Source organism: Bacillus rossius, chromosome 1 (assembly GCF_032445375.1).
Source record: "Bacillus rossius redtenbacheri isolate Brsri chromosome 1, Brsri_v3, whole genome shotgun sequence".
NCBI classification, from domain to species: Eukaryota; Metazoa; Arthropoda; class Insecta; order Phasmatodea; family Bacillidae; genus Bacillus; species Bacillus rossius.
The window spans coordinates 91,118,816-91,137,873 of record NC_086330.1 but is presented as its reverse complement, the minus strand read 5'-3'; the positions used below and the strand labels follow the sequence as shown (position 1 = coordinate 91,137,873).

The window sequence follows — 19,058 nt, the reverse complement described above, 5'->3', positions numbered from 1 at the left end:
ACACGCACACGCGCGCGCGCAAGCTCGCACATCATGGTCTCTTGTTTATTTTTAGACCTCCCCCCTTTACAGAAAGCCAGCTCAGAAGCTAGTAAAAAGAGAGAGAGAGAAAGAGAGAATGTTGTCACCAGTTCCCCCCCCCCCCCCAGCAAATTCTTCGCTTCCTCCATTCCTCACCGGTGAGTCATCAAGTTCTCCGCGCCAGCTTAGCAACGTAGCGCGGCACGCCTCCCTCCCTTCCTTCCTTCCACGTACCAGTTGTGACGATATAGCGCTTCATTATCTTCCGTTTAGACAGCAGAGTTTATGTATTTTCCTGACGCATCACCACACATCAATTTAAATAATCAGGTACCACAAAATGTTAGTAAAATTTATTTATGGGGGGAAAAAAAATTTCAATTTTTTTTTTCTTTGGAATTAGTTGCAAAAATCGTGGTGCGCGCTATACACGAGGGCGCGCTATACACGAGTAAATACGGTACATGTCCACTCCGTGGAAATAGCATAAAGAATAACATTTAATATTGTAGTAAATAACTGTTGAAAAACTTGACCAGTTCCTTAGCAGAGTTTAGTTACTTCAATAAAAAATATGAGAGAATTTATTTGCTTCAGTTTATAATTTTCTAGAAAAAAAATTTTCTTCTTGATTTTCTACCTTTTTCAGAGAATGACCCACACACATGCTTCAGGATCTTATGAGCTTCATTATCATGGAGACCTTGAAAGTCACGCAGCCTTTCCTTTCTTTAGGAGCTTTTTTCCAAAAGTAATAAATGTCTACAAGTATTTCTTCCACCCTCACTGGCAAACTTGCAGAAGCCTTTTCTGCAGCCAAATTAATTAAGTGGCACAGACAACCTATGACAACTAAATTTGGCTGCTTTTCTTTTAATACAGAAATAACACCATTTTTAACTCCAACCATAACTGCTGCATTATCACAGCCAAAACCTATACAATTATGAATTGGCACATTCATACTTTCAAGTTCTGATAGCAATAACTGCCCAATATTTTTACCAGTAGAAGCACCTTCCAATGAAGGTATGGCCAAAACACAACTAGTTACTAACCTGCAGTCAGGGTTGTAATAAGTTACCACGAGAGGATATAACTTATTACTTGTGTCATTGCTTCCATCAGTAGCTAGTGTATATGGGCCACTTTGCAAGCACTTTACTACTGAAGTAGTAGTATTGGAAGCCATTTCTTTTACTATTGCTGCAGTTTTAGTGCGCCCACAGCTGTACATTTTTGCGATATCAGACCCTGGGTACATTTTTCGAAACAAATGCCCGGCGTAGTCGGTGACGCTGAACGAAAGGTTATGTTCCACTAAAAAGCTTGTAAAATAACATTCCGCCCTAATCACATCACTGTCACTGTTACGGTTCATGGAAAAGAAACTACTGATTTTTTTGTTTTCTTCTGCAAGCTTCGCGTTATTTGCATGTTTCAAGCTCTTGACGTGATAGGAAATATCGTGCTTGCCGCCATTGGAAACATTAATGTCGCAACGACAAACATTACAAAACGCAAAATTAGAACCTTTTTTACTCTTAGTAGGTAATGAAAGTAAATAATTCTGAGTAAGATGACCGAAACACCTGTACATATTGTTTTTTACTACTCATAGCCATTATGAAATCATATTATCTTACGTTTCGTACAAGCACTAACTTATAAAATATTTACCGCACTCGTACATAACGGTTAAGTCGTTATCATTCGTCTCCAGCCAACCTGCTGTGTACCAACAAAACTCACAAAAATTACTTTTATGACTCTTCCGCACAAAAGATTAGCAAGATCAGTTGCCATCCAGACTGCTGTGTACCAACGAAACTTAAAAATTTACTTTCTTTTCGGAATGATTTTTCTCTGACTCCATTATTCTCATATTATCGCGGACACAATTTTGTTCAACAATAACAAATGCTGCTCAAACGGTACATTTATATGGGCACTAAAATATTATACTGCATTTTTGAACAGACAACAATCGTAAGACGTTCCGAATTTCCATACAATCGTAATATGAATTATTTTCTGTACAAACTACGGGAAAATCGTACAAGTTGGCGGATATGATAATGTACAAATAAAAAACAATAAAACCAAAATCTCTTGTTTTCAAACCAAATTTCCTAAATATAAAACCATAGTATCTTGTTCCCAGTGATGGCCTCACTGAACACAGCTGAACACAGCTGAACAAGAAGTACGTACGGAGTGGCGCATGAACTTGACGACGCGGCCGGAGAAGGAGCGGATGACCTTGGCCTGGGACTCCCGCGAGCCGTACTTGAGCATCCTGCGCACGCAGAAGCTGGCGTACTTGGACTGGACCATGGTCGGCAGCAACGGCTCCAGCCGGTCGCAGATGGCGACACGCAGGGGCGGGGAGCCCATCTTCAGGAGCCACTGCACCACGCGTGCCCCGTCGTGGGTGAACATTACCTGCGCACATGCACGTCCAGGTCTGTGTCTTTCGTAGCTTTCCCTACTATTAAACAATTATTTCCCAACAAGCAGATCTTAGGAAATGCATGTAATGTTACATTTACTTTCCAATAAATATTATTTCTTCAAAACCAAGGCTTTTTAGTTTTTATTCAACCACAGAAATAACAACAGCACTAAGATATGAACAACAGATGATTTTTCATAATAATCAACTTACCTTCCAACTTTCTCTGTCAACACTTATACATCCCACATGTCTTTGAACTCATATGGTAATTATGTGTATCAAACTAAGCACTGAGTCAAATTTTTAACTTACGTGAAATTATTTTAACACAATAAAGGTTATATTAAAACACAAATTGCAAAAAGTGCATGTCAGTATTGTTTACAGTACAGTATTTTAAAATAACCACTGTCTGAAGCCAAGGTAGGAGGCTACCGTCTCAAGGTTCGGAGCCAGAATCTCATGGATCTCCCCGATGAGTCGCTCGCGCAGCTCCGCGGGACAGCTCGTGACGCGCACCTTCTCCCACATCTTCTTGGCTGACGTCATGTCATCAAACGTCGTGCCGCGGGAAGTTTTCTTTCGCTGCAGCCTTAGATCGCGCTTCTTCTGCTTCACTTCCTTCCACTTAACGCCTGGAGTCACATGACACAATGACCACATAACTCTAGGATACAACTTCTCTGCTTCACAACCTAGGGTTAGTGCAGGGTGGAGCATGACAATGTAATCATCGACTACTAACAAACGTGTGGTGCGACTGAAAGCCACTATACCCAATGGGAAGCACTGGCATATTTCCAAAACCAACCATTTTGAACAAATTCTGTACAAAATGTTAAGAGCATTCTATTTAAACACCGCAAACATGGTTACACATCACAACACTACATTTAGAATCATGAAGCATCAAACAAACTTGGTACACGATACCTTCAAGTAAACTAAAACCCTACACAAAATGCATTGCCAATGATGGAATCTAAATGCAGAGAAACTACATAAATATACAACGAAAAAGATGTTTTCTTAAGGTCATATCAGGTAAGCGGTTGTTCACTGTAAAACTGATTGGTAGAAATTTAATTTGTATGTAATGAATACCAGGCCTGTGTACAGGAATTGAACAGTGGACACACCCAGTATACGCTCATTGAGATTGCTTCATGCCGACTGCAGAAGCCCCCCACCCCCCTATGAGCACCATCCTCACCCACCATGCACCCCGCCGTCTGATCAGCGAGTTGCAGCGCCACCTCAAGCAAGCTGATGTGCAGAATTAGGAGGTTACAAATCAGCCATTACTACAGACAGTCATACCGCTGTCCACTGTGCAAATTCAATGGCTGTGTCATGCAAGTCCCAGGTTAGAATAATATCCAGGCAGTACAGCACTCAGCAGCACCTCATGGGCCCAATGTGAATCAGGAAGTAATAAAGCAAGTCTATCAGGTTCATGATACTTTGGGTATTTAGACGCGCAGCATTTCTGAGTGGCTAAGACAAACAAAATTTAAATCAACCGACAGCTGTAAGATTAGGGTTCACTCAGAAAAAGAACCTTTTATACCTGTTACTTTCTTCACCAGCTTCATGAACTTTCATCAAGAGGACAGTCAGCCTAAAACAAGGCTGGTCAACCTTAAATTAGAGATGGTTAACCATAAAAAGTAGTACAAGCAACGAAGCTATGTAACAGTAAAACACAGCACTCATTTTTAAAATCAATTGAAAAGTATAACTGACAGATTGAAACTTAGAGATAAATTTATTATCTTGTTTGACTAAAATTTATTTAACATTCGAGTAGTGACTTCCTGTTAGTGTGGTAAGCCACTTCCTGAGCCTTCGCAAACCAAAAATGGTATATAGGCCAAGGGTAGGCCAAAACTGGCTTAGAAGTATGCAGCCAGCCTTATATAATGCAACACATGTTATAGGTGCTTTGGTACATGGGAAAATAAAACTTCTAGATTTAACTACATTAAACTGTATTAGGAAAATGCACCTTTTACAATGTAGCTATTGTAATCTAGACTTGCCCTGTACATAACCAGACACTGTAGAACCTGCTGTATTCTAGTGTCCCTAAGAATAATAATAAATTATTACTTGAGGTGAATCAGTGGGCTTGCACTCATAAAGACGGATACAGGTTTAAAATCTAGTTCAGACATTCTGATTTTGGTTTTTCTTCTCAAATGGTTCCTTAATATCAGTCATGTCCAAAAACTCTCCTTATTTTCATGAATTGTGCTGTATGTATCCATCCCTAACAACTTCACTGTTTGCTATATGAAATATAAATCAAATATAAAAATACTATTTAATGAAAAAAATAATTTTATAAAACTTACTTCCAGAAATCTGTTTAGTGTCTGTGGCTTTCTCAAATTTTTTCCTAGCAGATCCAGATTTGAGTACAGTTTTTCCTTGCCCTTTCCTCTCTCTCACTTGCTGTTTATTTCTCTTGACCATCGAAAGTTTATCTTGGGGTGGATCAGACTGCGCTTTTGTCTTTTTGCTGTTCGGTTCATCAGGAGAACTACTCTTCTGACTTCGCTTCTTCTGCTTGATGGGCAGAGCAGTGTCGTCCGTCATGGCTGGGTGATCTGAACAGTTCTGCCGAGGTTGCTGGAACCTACAAATAATCAAATTTCAACATTTTTTTTTAATAATACACCTGAACAAAAAAAATTACCCTAAGATACCACATGTTTTAAAATGAGGCCTTATATTTCCATTGATAGAACAAATGGTTATCTGGGTTCTAGGATCCAATGTTTTAATCACATTTCAGTAGTCCGTCAATTCCTGGATCTCTAGATGACTGAAATGAAAGTTAGGAGTCAAATGGTTAATGACAGACCCTGAAGACAGATACTGAAATGTATGGCAAAATGTTGGTTACCTGTTACGCAGAAAGACTAGAAATAGCAGAAACTCCAAGAGTTTAGAAAGCTCCAAACACCAGGTAATAACTCTACGTTCACAAAACTCAAACCCTGGGTGTGCATGAGAATGGAGGGCCCTACCAAGACTAATTAAATTTCTGTAACTTAAAGCAACAATTAGCTACTTATTTACATCTGAGTTGCTAAGTGCTGCAACATGTGATTTGGTTTGAGATACAACATGTGCGTTAATATACCTCGCACTCAATCTCAACACTCTTATTACATAGGCATTCGTGACTCAGATTCACGTTTGAGTAACAGAAAAATGCTAGCTTACCAATGGCTCACATTATTTTATTTTTTTATTTATATGTATTTATATTTGCATCACATTCAAAAAGGTAAAAAAACAGGGCTACTACTGACTTTAAATGCTAATGCAAAATATTAATTATAGACCATCATTGAAAGTTAAATGGGCTAATGCCTCCTCTGTCAAGGAACAGCACCGGTTAGCAAAAAATAAACTGACAAACTTATAGCGATGTTAGATCTACAAAATAAAATAATCAAACATTACTAGTAACAATTTAAATAATGATTCTGGGAAAATTTCAAGAAACATAAAAATTAATCATGCCCTGTTTACAGTAATATTTCAAAACAAAATGACAATAGGATAGGCTACTTAATCAAATAAGTCTACACATTTACCACAAAGAATCAGCTTGTGGAAATTAATACAACATTTTTTGGTAAATGTTGTAGGTAGACTAATTAAAAAAACTAAAGTTAAGTTACTTAAGTAACAAAAATAACTTTTTTAAGCATCTACAATTAACACTACATTAACACAGTGTTGTGATGTTACAATAAGTTTTTTTAATATTGTTAGAGCATATCAATGTAGTTAGTGCATGCAACATTTTTTGCGAAGTATAATATTGTTATACAGGTATGTGAGAATACAGGCCTGGAAAGGATAGCCCAAATTATTTAGAGTTTATTTATTAACTACTATGTGCTGGTTTTCCTAAATTATAATAATCTAAATGAGTCTACAAAGAAAATAACATTCTCTTAAGTCCACTATTTACTCTACCCACTGGATCTAAGCTCAACAGTGGCTCTCTCTCTACTGTTTGTCTCTTATAAAGCACTTTGGTCCCAACACACTGCATCACACTGCACACTCGTCCGCCATACCTCGACACTGTCCAGATACTCCAATCTATGCACAAGAAGACCCTTGCTCATCATCCATTATCGCTCACCAAGGATTCAATTCAATCACCCACTTCTCTTCACTCTTGTATCACTCTGAGGATCCGTCAGTGTCGCCACCAGCTTCTCCCCTGCCTCAGGTTGGCTCTACTTTTTAAACTTCTGGGTTCACCGCATGGAAAGGTCTCGTGGCCCTCCGAAGTGTCGCGTCGAGACTAAGAGGCACCCCTAACTCCTGGGTAGCAATGAAAAGGGGGGGGGGGGGCCCTTGCCCTGCTATAGAGCATCCCACTCTTAGATTGCAGTGTGGAAGTAAATGGGCGCATTCTCTCTCTCTAGCACACGCCGATTGCCGTTAGCGCTGTCCTTGTTTCTTCGTGCGTTGTTGCCAAATATCAAACGAAATTAAAATTTTAATTTTTGGACCAAGCTTTTTTTCATATTGTATAGCAACGAAATATGCATCAGGCAGTGCTTATTTTGAATACTTAACAATATTTTAAGTGTCCGAAAAAATTAAAAAACATAACTTATTCACTATGAACTGTTTTGAAGTATTCCGAGATGTTTCACATAAAAAAAAAATTACCTACATGTGTATTTCATTAAGATTTTTTTTATTAATAAATTAATGCATTAGGACGCCACAGAACAAATGTTAAGACAAAAACTGTACAGGTTTCACTTAAATAATTTTTTTAATATATTGAAATGCATTTTCCCACAAACCGACACATCAAAAAATTGACCAGCGGAAAACTTTTTTTCTGTTAAAGATAGATGGGGGACGAAAGCGTGAAAAATGTTCACAATGAATTGAATTAGTTTTTAAAAGCAGCTCCATCTCAAATGCTTCTAAAGTTTCCGTGAAAACAGCTGTTAAAGATGTGTCTTATCAGTACAAGAGCGCGCTGCAATAGAGGTTTCTCTCACAAGCTGCCGTCGTAAGAGGAAACAGGGTCGTGTGTTTAGATAAGTGGGGTTCTGTCCTGCAAGCAATTTCAAATACATGGCTTCCTTAGTCAACCATGTATTTCCTTAGACACGCATTTCTGAAAACCCGCCTGCCAGTTAGTATCGCGTCTCGCGACGAAGGAACGCGTTGTGTCCGGTGACTCGTTACAGTTATAATTTTGACAAATTATATATTAACACACGTGATATTATTTTCGACATTTATTTTTATTACGTACATTTAAAATATGGAAGATAGAACACCCAAAATAAATTATATCAGTAGGCTACGCGGGAGGGAGCGCAAGATTGTGTTAAATGTATTTGAGTATTTTTCAAAAAATATGAGTGTGTGCAATGCAATTAAGGAAGCTTACCATTCTTCTGGTCAGCTCTGTGCTACTCTTATGGAAGTGGTATCAACATTGGTCAGCGGTAGCGATAGTGATTAAAAGGTATGTGATGTAATTAATTTCTTAATCAAGTTAACATTACTTTTATGGTACAAATTCCTATGAATTAAATGTGTGTGAACAGATTCTTGTTGTAAGTTAAAGTTAAAAAAAATTCCTTATTGGCACAGCCTAAAGGCGGAGGAAGATTTTGATGATTATATTTCTTTACATTAGAACCATAAACCTATATTTTTTTCTTCCCCTTGCAGTAATGGTTGTTACAAAAATATTTTAATTGAATCTTGAACATAATATGTAAAATGTATGAAATAAATACAAAGGAATTTAATAGCGATCATGGTACAAAATTGGAATTATTTTTCTATCCTTCTCAACACCAAGAATCTTATCAAATATTGTTTTAGACAAAGTTTTGGAAAATAATTATGATATTTACAAACAATTTAAACAGATTTGATAAGGTGTCTACTAAGGCAGTTAAGTTTTTTTTTGTACGTTGAAATTTGTTTTCGAACCCATGCAGTTATGGCTGGTCGTATCAAAAATTTATTTAGAAAACATTTTTTGGCATTAGGTACTCCGAGTTATCATACGTTAAAACGGATGTGATATTATTCATATTATGGGAGTTGTTGCGATTTTTATGTTTTTCAAAAAAACATTTCCCCATTTCGACCCAATTGTTCGGTTTTCCCATAACTTACTTGACCGAGAATTTCCATCGCCGTATTTTATTTATCATTTTGGACATGACTTGTCCAAAAATACGGCACTTATCGGGCCCATGAAAATGTGATATATATATGTGTGTGTGTGTGTGTGTATATATATGTATGTATGTATGTGTGTGTGTGTGTGTATATATATATATGGGATTTTTAGAACATAAAAGAAAACTATAAGAAGTTTTCGTCTACAATAGGTAGTTTTAATTTGAAATTTACATAAAAGTGGCATTATTACACATTTATATGTGTAATAGTATAAAATATTATAAATTACGATATTCTTTCTTAAAATGCTTCTTGTTCGATCCGAATTACAAAGACACACATCTCCTGAAATTCGTAATGTGTTAGAGATTTGGCAACAGCGCGCGCCATAAGCCGTGTACTGCAATCTAAGAGTGGGACGGGCTATAATAGGAGTTTCATGTAGCCGTAGGAAAGTGAAGGATGCTACCTGCATCGCGCCCACTCCCTTGGAATCCCACAGGCCAACTATGTCTCTGGCAGCCTTGTAACATTGCCCCCCTCCTTACTCCTTTTTGTCCCGAATGGGTAACAATGTTTTGCTGTTGTTAATACTGTGATGTCAGCCTATTAATTTGACAATTACACAGTATATTGCGCACTCTTTATGTAACATCGCAGCTGCCCTCCCATGCTTCGGGACCACAGGTCACAGATCAGTCTAGAAATCATTTTTTTTGTATTTGTAACCATGACGTCTTTTTTCCCATTGAGCAGTCCTACTCAGTATGTTCTCACCTTTATTGAATGTGCCCTAGTTCGTGCCAGGTGAAGCACAATTATTGGGGACTTACTGCACTTCGAATCTGGTTCTATTTTGCCTAACCTTGATGCTTATGTTTCTCAAGGCAATGCAGGAACCTTCCATTTCCAGGGTGTGACAAGGGCATCAAAGCTCTTCTTGTGGCAAGCCAAACTAAGGGTTTGCTGCACTTCTGCATCCTTAAGTCCATCAGCTGCTGCTTCTGTCAAAACACTGCAAGAGCCTCTGGGTAGGCAAGGTGCACAAGCCTCTCAATGTCAACCTCAAATTCCTTAACTGTTTCTGAGAAGCAGTCCTGCACACCTCACTCATGTGTCAGTCCCCATACCTCAACACAAGAGCTTCTACTAATACATCATAGTCCGGTAAATATGTACAGTCGCGGTAGATGCCAAAAAAAATGCTAAAAATCTGAAAATACTTTTATTCTGTGCCCTTTCACTTCCTCTTTTCAAATCAACCGGCGGAGGTAATAAATTCCAAATACTTTAGGAGATATCGAATTTTTAAATTTCATCATATGTAGAGTCGCGGTAGATGCCAAAAAAAATGCTAAAAATCTGAAAATACTTTTATTCTGTGCTCTTTCACTTCCTCTTTTCAAATCAACCAGCGGAGGTAAGAAATTCCAAATACTTTAGGAGATATCGAATTTTTTAATTTTCATCACAATACCTGCGTAGTATGCGGCGATCACCATTGTTTCTTGTCTTAGATAATAAGGTTTCTTGTTTACGAGTATCATATTTCTTATTGGACAATTTTGTCACATGACTGTTCCGTGATTGGCCAGTATTCAAATGAACCAATAGGTGATTATTTATTCCTTGATTGGTCAGTATTCAAATGAACCAATACTTGATTATTTATTCATTTATTGTTCAATACGATGTTTAATTAATCGGTCAACTTCTGCCGTGAACGACTACATCATTTACTTATAGTGGCAAAGGAAATGTACCCGCCTCCAACTTAGGTGAGTTTTTAACGTTTCTAATTTTAAAGTATTATTTTTTTTATTTGTATATTGTTGCGCAAGTGATAAGTAAAAAGAAATTACGTGAGTTGTTAATGTTCATCATTTGTCCGGGTTTTGTTAGGTCAGGTCAGTTACATTATAAATAATTTAAAACTAAAGAACCATTAAATTAAATTCACATTATTTTTAATGTCCACTTAGTTTGAAAGTATTTATAATGTAACTGACCTGACCTAATCGACCATTTTATTTATTACGCATTCACTAACACACGTCAAAATAAAAAATGGCGACGTTCGAAGGGTTAAACGGGCGTTGTATTGCTAAATTAAAAAATTTTATATCTCATAAAGTATTTGGAATTTCTTATCTCCGCCGGTTGATTTGAAAAGAGGAAGTGAAAGAGCACAGAATAAAAGTGTTTTCGGATTTTTAGCATTTTTTTTGGCATCTACCGCGACTGTACATATTTACCCATAGTCCTTCTGGTCCAGAAATGGTAATGGTATGGTCTGAAGCACCTTGAGCAGAGGTCCTAGACAGGCCAATAGGAGTTCTGAAGCTCTTTCTTCCTCACTCCAGTTATTCACTTCTGCAGTTGCCTTGAACTGACGCCTGCATAATGCCCACCAATATTGGCTATTGAAAGTGGGTGGCTTGAATTTTGAGTGGCCATTGGAAGTGCTCTTCATACGCACCTTAATCCCAACAAACTAATTTGCACTACTCACTCATCCACCACGCCGCAACATCATCCTTGATGCTCTGATTTCACACACATGAAGCCAATCACTTGTCACCCATTATCACTTGCCGGGGAGTCACTCACAGGTCAGCCTACCTTTTATACCACTAAAGTACTGCCCAGGAAAGGTCTCGAAGCCTTTCAAAGTGTCACGTCATCAAAGTCCTCCAACTTAACACTCAAAACTATGAGAAAAAAAAATCATAGTTACTTTATGACTGGGTTCTGGGGAACCTGCCAAATACTCCAGAGAGATTGAGAGGCAACCAGATTCTATGGTAAGGCCTGCGAGAATGGTAGTCAGAAAGCAACCGCATTCTCGTACCTGTGTCATACCCTCAAGGATAAATGAGGGAGGAGGGTCCCACTAGGAATCCTGCAGGCTGACATGCCAGGCTGGTGGGCTGGCTGGCCTTACCTCTAGCAGACTCATAAAAAAATAATTAAAATACAAAAACATGGTATCACAAAATATACTTAACTAGTAGGATTATATAACATAATACAAAACTGTAGAAAATATAACTTCAGTATTGTGTTCTATAAGAGAATAGGTAGAGCCTAAGTATAAATGACGAGACCCGAAAGTTAGATTCATAACGAAACATATTTTGTACAAAAAAAGCACGTGAAAGTAGCCTACCCAAAACCCTCATATTTTCGTGCATGTCCTTTAAAAATATAAAGGGGTGGTAATGACATCTGCGCCTCCATGTTGGTGACGTAATCAATACAGTTATGGTATCGTGTTGTAAATTACTCCCCCAAACATAATAAATAAAATACAAAGCCACATACATACTATAAGGGAGATATGTAGTTCTCATTAGAAATAACGTCTTAAAATTTGTGTTGTACTAACCTATAGCTCTAGCTAAAATTCCACTGCAAAAAAAAAGGTTAAACAGTAACAAAGCAATAGACTTTCAAATAAATCCTCGTAAATACCTTTTTGAAATAATTAACGCTCATACAACTATTCAAACACGTAAGATCAACACGTGCATCTCCTTCATCAATAGAAAATGTAAACATTTAGCTACCAACTTCTTTCCTAAATTTACTCCAAAATAAAATTATGCACGCAGACCTCGTGGCTATTCGTAAAGAAATTACTACAGCAAAAAATTCACTTTAAAAATTTTGTTTATAGATACTACACCATCAGTAAATAATAACTTTCCAAAGTAAGTTTAAAATCATTTTACTTGGTTTTTGATAGGTTACTTGCATTTAAAATAAGTATAAAAATTTTAATTTTTATTTGAGTCTGTGAAGTATGTACTGTCGTAGTCCCTCCGAAGGCCATAAAGCCAGGCCTCCACCCGCCAGTATTAATCCCCGCTAACGGAAGGTACCCCTAGCCCATGTCACGTGAGTCAAGCGAGCCGTCGACGTCGGTGAGTGGTTTCACAGATTACATCCATATGCCAACACCACCAAACATTCCTCATACATCATTAATTGCTGCGAGTAATTAAGCGATTTTTAATTAACAGAACAACCCTTAATAGTGAAAGTATGTCGTAGGGGTTCAGCGGTTTCCCCCGTGGGAAACCGCAATTAATAAACGTCCGGAACGTACCTTGCAGCCTTCTTCCAATAATGATCCACAGTTTTAATCAACCTAATTCACCTCCCTGTTTTTACTTGCCAATAGCCACTGGAGTAGTCAACAAGTGACAGACAGTCTCCAGCTTGACTTTTTATTGTTACGGCCGTCGACTCACACTTATCTGTGTCGACCGTAAAGATGGAAATGAAGGGAATATGTACGTGAAATGATGATAGTGAAATGAATCGTGAAGGATGATGGGGAAAGGGAATGGAAGTGAATCTACCGGGATCGTCTGTGTTCCTGAAATCGTGATGGCCCTGTCATGAGTATCAAGTTCTGGGGGCGGTTCCACCACTCGTGTTTTTCCTTAATAATCCTTAAGGTAGGGTGACGAGTCCCTATTTGCAAAACATTTTATATAAAGAGGTTAAGGGTGAACGTTTCCACAAGAACATGATTATTTCCGCAGTTTCAACTAACATTTTATTCAACACATATATAATCCTCCACTTTCTGTGTCTTTATAATTACAATTTATAACATTCTGACGACAGTCATCGTACCCTCCCAGATACAGAGGCCGTACCTGGCCACCGACGTGGGCCTGAGGGGGCCTGTTTTCCCCCCAGTGAACCTCCAGTGTGTGCATCGGCCAGGGACGCACCCGAGTGCGCCCTAGCACGCCAGTGAAACAGTGTTAATGTGTAAATGTTTCTGTGTGTATATATTTTCTTTCCTAATGACCGTGACTTTTTTAAGGGTGTAAATAATGTAACTGTAATGTATTAACTATCATATAATAATCGTGTAATTCTTGTAAACGTGTCGCAGTGTCTGTATGTAAGCGCGGCCTGGCGCTCATCCGCGTCGCGAGGGGTGGCGCTCTCCCACGCCGGCCGATTTCCCCTCCCCTCCCCCGCAGTCCGCGCGCGACGGCCCGCGGACGGGCGGGGGAGAGCAGTTGAACTCAGGACTCGAGCAGCGGCGGACGTGCGCTCCGCTCCGCGCTGATCGCGAGACGGGTTGTCGAGCTCACGGTCCGGCGACTCCGCCATAGGACGAGCATTTTCGCAGCAGCCGTGCTGCCTATGATGTGCCGCCCATGCGATTGGGTGTCCGAGCTGCGAGTACGTAAGTTACGTCACGAGTCGGTCTTTATAGGACGCGTAAGACTTGTTACGCTTCGCGGAACTTTCGACGACGTCACGAGTCAGTACGTAAGAACCGCGCACGCATCACGTGTCTTTGTGGGGGACATAGTTGCTCACTGCCGAACCATCGCCGACGTTACGAGTCAGTACGCAGGGACCGCGCACGCGTCACGTGCCTCCGCGAAACAGTTGATTATCTGGAACTTTGTTACGTGGGAGAACCGCCAGTACGCGTCGGAACGACTGGGCCGTACGAGACGGTCATCGGGAGTCCGGGTCATCGTGGGAGGGGCGCGCACCCCGCGACGGATCCGCCAGGCCGCGGCAAGCTCTCTGAACGAAATAAAAGAGCTCGTGAACCGATTAACATCGAGTGGTCCTTTCGATCTACCTGTCATTCTACCTCAACATCCCTCCAGGTCCCGCATTTCCAGGTCCCGGCCACGTCGGCCTGGACCCACACCTCTCCGACGAGAGCAGTACGGGCATAACGGACATTTCTAGCAAACAGGGAAATAGGGACCAGAAGCCGAGGGACGTCAATTCTATTTATCACACATAAATTACACATAATTACTGAACCATAGTCGTGCCTATCAGGGATACTGTCGTTAATAAATAAACCGTGCTGTCGGCCATTTCCTAGAGCTTGTTCTGAACCACATTTGTCTCTTACTTGTTTGTGCAGTTACCAACTGTTGCAGACTAATTTATCCCAAGTTACGTGACGGTTTAAATTAATTTATTATTCATAATTTCTACCGCATTATTGTTAAACTGCGTATTCTTAGTTTTTGAAATGAGAGAGAGAGATATCGAATATTACCAGCTACATGGGCATAAGGCCGTTGTGCTGATGTCTAGTGTTGAACCATCGTCGCATCGTGGCTGATCACTCACCAATCGTCGTGTCGTCTCGGCTGCGGAGTAGCATGGCTTCCCACTGCATCTGTGACTCTGCCTTCTCGAATAAAATCTCCCCGTTTAAGAAGCCCGTCATGACCCTGTTTGCGTGTGTTTTTCAAAACATAAACAGTTCCGCTTCGGCGCCGCTTCTGACGTCGTTACACACTCCCCCTCCTTCCCTGTGCCTATGACCGAGATTCGCTGCGCTGTGATCAAGGTTGCGCCCGCTGAGCGCACGGCAATCCCCCTGTTTGTTTCCGCGGCCGTGTTATGCTTGCGTTAGCAAACATTCCCCCCCAAACTCCCGCTTCACCTGTCCTTCAATGTTTCCTTCTGCGTTTGTTATTTCCTCATCGTGTCCCGCTGTTCCTGATCGTCTGGCTAGCTATTAAAAAAACAAAAAAGCTTTCCCTGGTATCCAACAGTATTTTCGGCCGTTACATTATTTTCAAATATTATTAATCTCAATTTTATTATGTATTATTATTATAGGCCTTCCGCCAACTAATTCAGACAGATGTCATTAGAATACGAGGGTTCTAGAAATAATAATGACTAATTATAATTATAAATTTGGAATAACGGCACATTAGAAAGTTCGGCGCGTCATGACGCTTCCTGCCTCCACTGTCCGGATACAAGCACAAGGGCAGAAGGTTCCGATATGGACGCTGACAAAATGGCTGTTTGCCGATTTCTTCATGAGCAACTCTTGTACCCGTACTACCTTCAAAAAGTGCAACACATGGGTCCGGCGGACTATCCTCTTCGCATGACCTTTTCTCGTTGGTACATTCGAAGAGTATTGAGGAACCCCGAGTTAGCGGTTTTATTCAGCAATGAAGCCAAGTTCAATCAAGACGCTATTCTTAATTCGCACAACAGTCATGTTTGAAATGATGTCAATCCGCGTGCAACGTGTGTTACAGCTCGCCAGGAACGTTTTTCAGTTAATGTGTGGGCCGGTATTGTTGACGGCGTACTCATCGGGCTTTTTTTTTTCTTCCGCCACGACTTACCGGCGCAGGATACCTCCACTTCCTTCAGAACGAACTACCAGGTCTTCTTGAAGAGGTTCCTTTGAGTGTCCGACGTGTGATGTGGTACCAACATGACGGGGCACCACCTCATTTTTCCCTGCAAGTGCGAGAGTATTTAAACCAAACATTTCCAAACCGATGGATTGGACGAGCGGGCCCTGTCGCATGGTCGCCAAGGTCACCGGACGCAACCCCGTTAGATTTCTTTCTGTGGGGTTACGTAAAAGGGCTTATCTACGCTACGCCAGTAGAAACGGTAGAATCATTGAAGTGTTCGAAATCATAAGGTCGACTCCACACATGCTGCAGCGTATCCGTGAAAACATGATTCGCCATTGCCACCTCTATGTCGCTCAAGTTGGGCGTGTTTTTGAGCCGATGCTTTAGGCTGTCACGTTGTTAAAACATATGAAACAATTTCAATGTTGTGAAACAAAGCCGAAGCTGTGATTGATAACAGAGTGAAATTAAAATCTGTACCATGATTAAAAAGGTTATTTCTCTACTCGAACGCCCGCACATCCACAACATGACACGCTACAACGGGTTGCCTACGCTGACTCTTTCTGGGGCTACAGGGGCTTAACTACGCGTTTCCGGCAACATGTTTACTGGCAAAAATGGTTGAAAATAATAAGAGCTTTCTACCCTCAAGCGTTGTAACATGAATTTTGATACATCCTGTGTGTGTGTGTCTATATATATATATATATATATATCACATTTTCATGGGCCCGATAAATGCCGTATTTTTGGACAAGTCATGTCCGTAATGATAAATAAAATTTGGTAATGGAAATTCTCGGTCGAGTAAGTTATGGGAAAAATCCGAACAATTGGGTCGAAATGGGAAAGATTTTTTGAAAAACAGAAAAATCGCAACAACTCCCATAATATGAATAATATCGCATCCGTTTTAACGTATGATAACTCGGAGTACCTAATGCCAAAAAATGTTAAATACATTTTTGATCCGACCAGCCATATCTGCATGGGTTTGAAAAAAAATTTCTCTGGACAAAAAAAAAAAGTAACTGCCTTAGTAGACACCTTATCAAATCTGTTTAAATTGTTTGTTAGAGTCCGTCTACAATAGTCCGAACCTGTGCGTGGACCGGCTCCTTATCCGAATGTGAGTGTCGTCACATTGTCTCACCCAAAACTGCCCTGGCCACAGATGTCCGATGTCGGAAAATATTGATTTCTAAAGTTGTGACCAGAGCGCAGTAAATGGGCCAAACCAAATGTTTTTGTTTATTGTTTTGATGCTTTGTGGTTTGATATTGGACTTATGAAAGTTGTGGGAGTTCAATATTATATATTTATTCAGATATTTAACAAAAACAAACACCAAGTTTTCATACGGGAACCGGAAATTCAAATATCGTGTGTGTTCTGTTCTTTTTCTGTGTCCGAAGTACATAGATTGGGAAAAAAGTTCAAATTAATGAATGTCTTCGGACAAGGTAGGTTTGGACCTTCGCCCACTTGACGCAGATGTCAGAGGGTCACGTGGACCAATCAGCGACGAGTGTCATTCGGACACAGTTTAGGACATCGCTATTGTAGACGGGCCATAAATATCATAATTATTTTCCAAAACTTTGTCCAAAACAATGTTTGATAAGATGTTTGGTGTTGAGAAGGATAGAATAATAATGCAAAATTTTGTACCATGAACGCTATTAAATTCCTTCGTATTTATTTCATACATTTTACATAATATTATGTTCAAGATTCGATTAAAATATTTTTGTAGCAACCATTACTGCAAGGGGAAGACAAATATATGGGTTTAAGGATATAAAAATCCCTTTTTGTTCTAATGTAAAGAAATATAATCATCAAAATCTTCCTGTGCCTTTAGGCTGTGCCGATAAGGAGTTTTTTTTTTACTTTAACTTACAACAAGAATCTGTTCACACTCATTTCAATCATAGGAATTAAAAACGATAAATGCAATGTTAACTTGATTAAGAAATTAATAACATCACATACCTTTTAATCACTATCGCTACCGCTGACCAATGTTGATACCCCTTCCATAAGAGTAGCACAGAGCTGACCAGAAGAATGGGGTTGGGGCGATGGAGATGACTGGGATGAATTAGACGAGGCTAAACTTATCAAAAATCTTTCATCATCTTGAAGTTCGTCAGCTCTCCACAGCTCTTCTTCCATGTTTATCACAGTTTGTACACAATTTTTCCAGTTTTCTTTTGATACGAGGTCATACCCTTTGTTATTAAGGACTCCATATCATGTGCCTTGAAAGTTGTGTTATGCAGTCTTACGAACGATTTCACTTGGGCCCATACCATTTCAATAGGGTTTAGCTCGCAATGATACGGGGGCACGCAAAGTACAGTTCGACCTACGCATTTGGCTATTTCTTCAAGTTTGTATTTCTTGTACTTGTGCCTTTCTTGTCCTACTATGTGTAGCAATTCCCGCTTTATCATACCTACTGGCATCATAAGGAATGCTTTTCTCCGTGAGACACAGTCTTATATCCCCCACACACCAACGTTGCATGGGAATCGGTTCACACATCCTGCTATGGTATGACGCATTATCCAAAACAATAACAAATCCCTCTGGAGTGTTTGGCAAAAGCTGATAGGCAAATCACTTTCCATACCCATCTGCGGTTATTTCATCATGAGCGTCAGCTGTGTTCTTTATGCACAAGAAAGTAAGGGCAGCATTTTGAACAAAACCGTCCTCATTACCTGCATGCACTAATGCAAAACATGCACCTCGTCCTGTAGGAGGTTTAAGGTCTGAACTAAGGCCTTCAATGGCTGCCTGCCGAGCGCTTTTCACTGTTGTATTGCCATCGTCTGGGTTATCATGTTCGAGGTTTGGCGTAGTTCCTAGTGAGAAGGCTGGTGTTTTACTGAAAACGTGTCCGGGAGGGCGCCAGGCTAACTCGGTGGTTAACCACGAGGTGGGTCGTTGGGTGCGAATGCCCCTGCGTGGCCCGCTAGGAACGGCGGCGGTGGTCGTGGTGTGAGGGATCCCTGGATATCGATACACTACTGGCCCTACACAGCATAGCACGCTGATCTCTAACTTAATTTGGGAAGTTCACAAAATAACATATACGTGTCCGGTGTGCACTGTCGTATACACATCGCGCACGGGTTGTGCGGAGTGGACGTTTAATTGCAATCGGCAGTAACACTTGCAGT

At 40.1% G+C, this 19,058-nt stretch overlaps 1 protein-coding gene across 1 annotated transcript in view; it reads right to left on the bottom strand.

Annotated features, from left to right (window-relative positions):
- LOC134539884 (pumilio homolog 3) overlaps window positions 1–12,318 on the bottom strand; it is a 46,006-nt gene extending 33,688 nt beyond the window's left edge. Inside the window, exons 1-4 of the mRNA XM_063382233.1 lie at window positions 12,158–12,318; window positions 4,837–5,120; window positions 2,915–3,114; window positions 2,236–2,466 (exon numbers count right to left, since the gene is read on the bottom strand). Coding sequence (XP_063238303.1) covers window positions 2,236–2,466; window positions 2,915–3,114; window positions 4,837–5,080 — 675 coding nt within the window. The 5' untranslated portion in view covers window positions 5,081–5,120; window positions 12,158–12,318. The remainder of the gene's footprint in view (window positions 1–2,235; window positions 2,467–2,914; window positions 3,115–4,836; window positions 5,121–12,157) is intronic.
- Window positions 12,319–19,058: the final 6,740 nt, after the last annotated feature.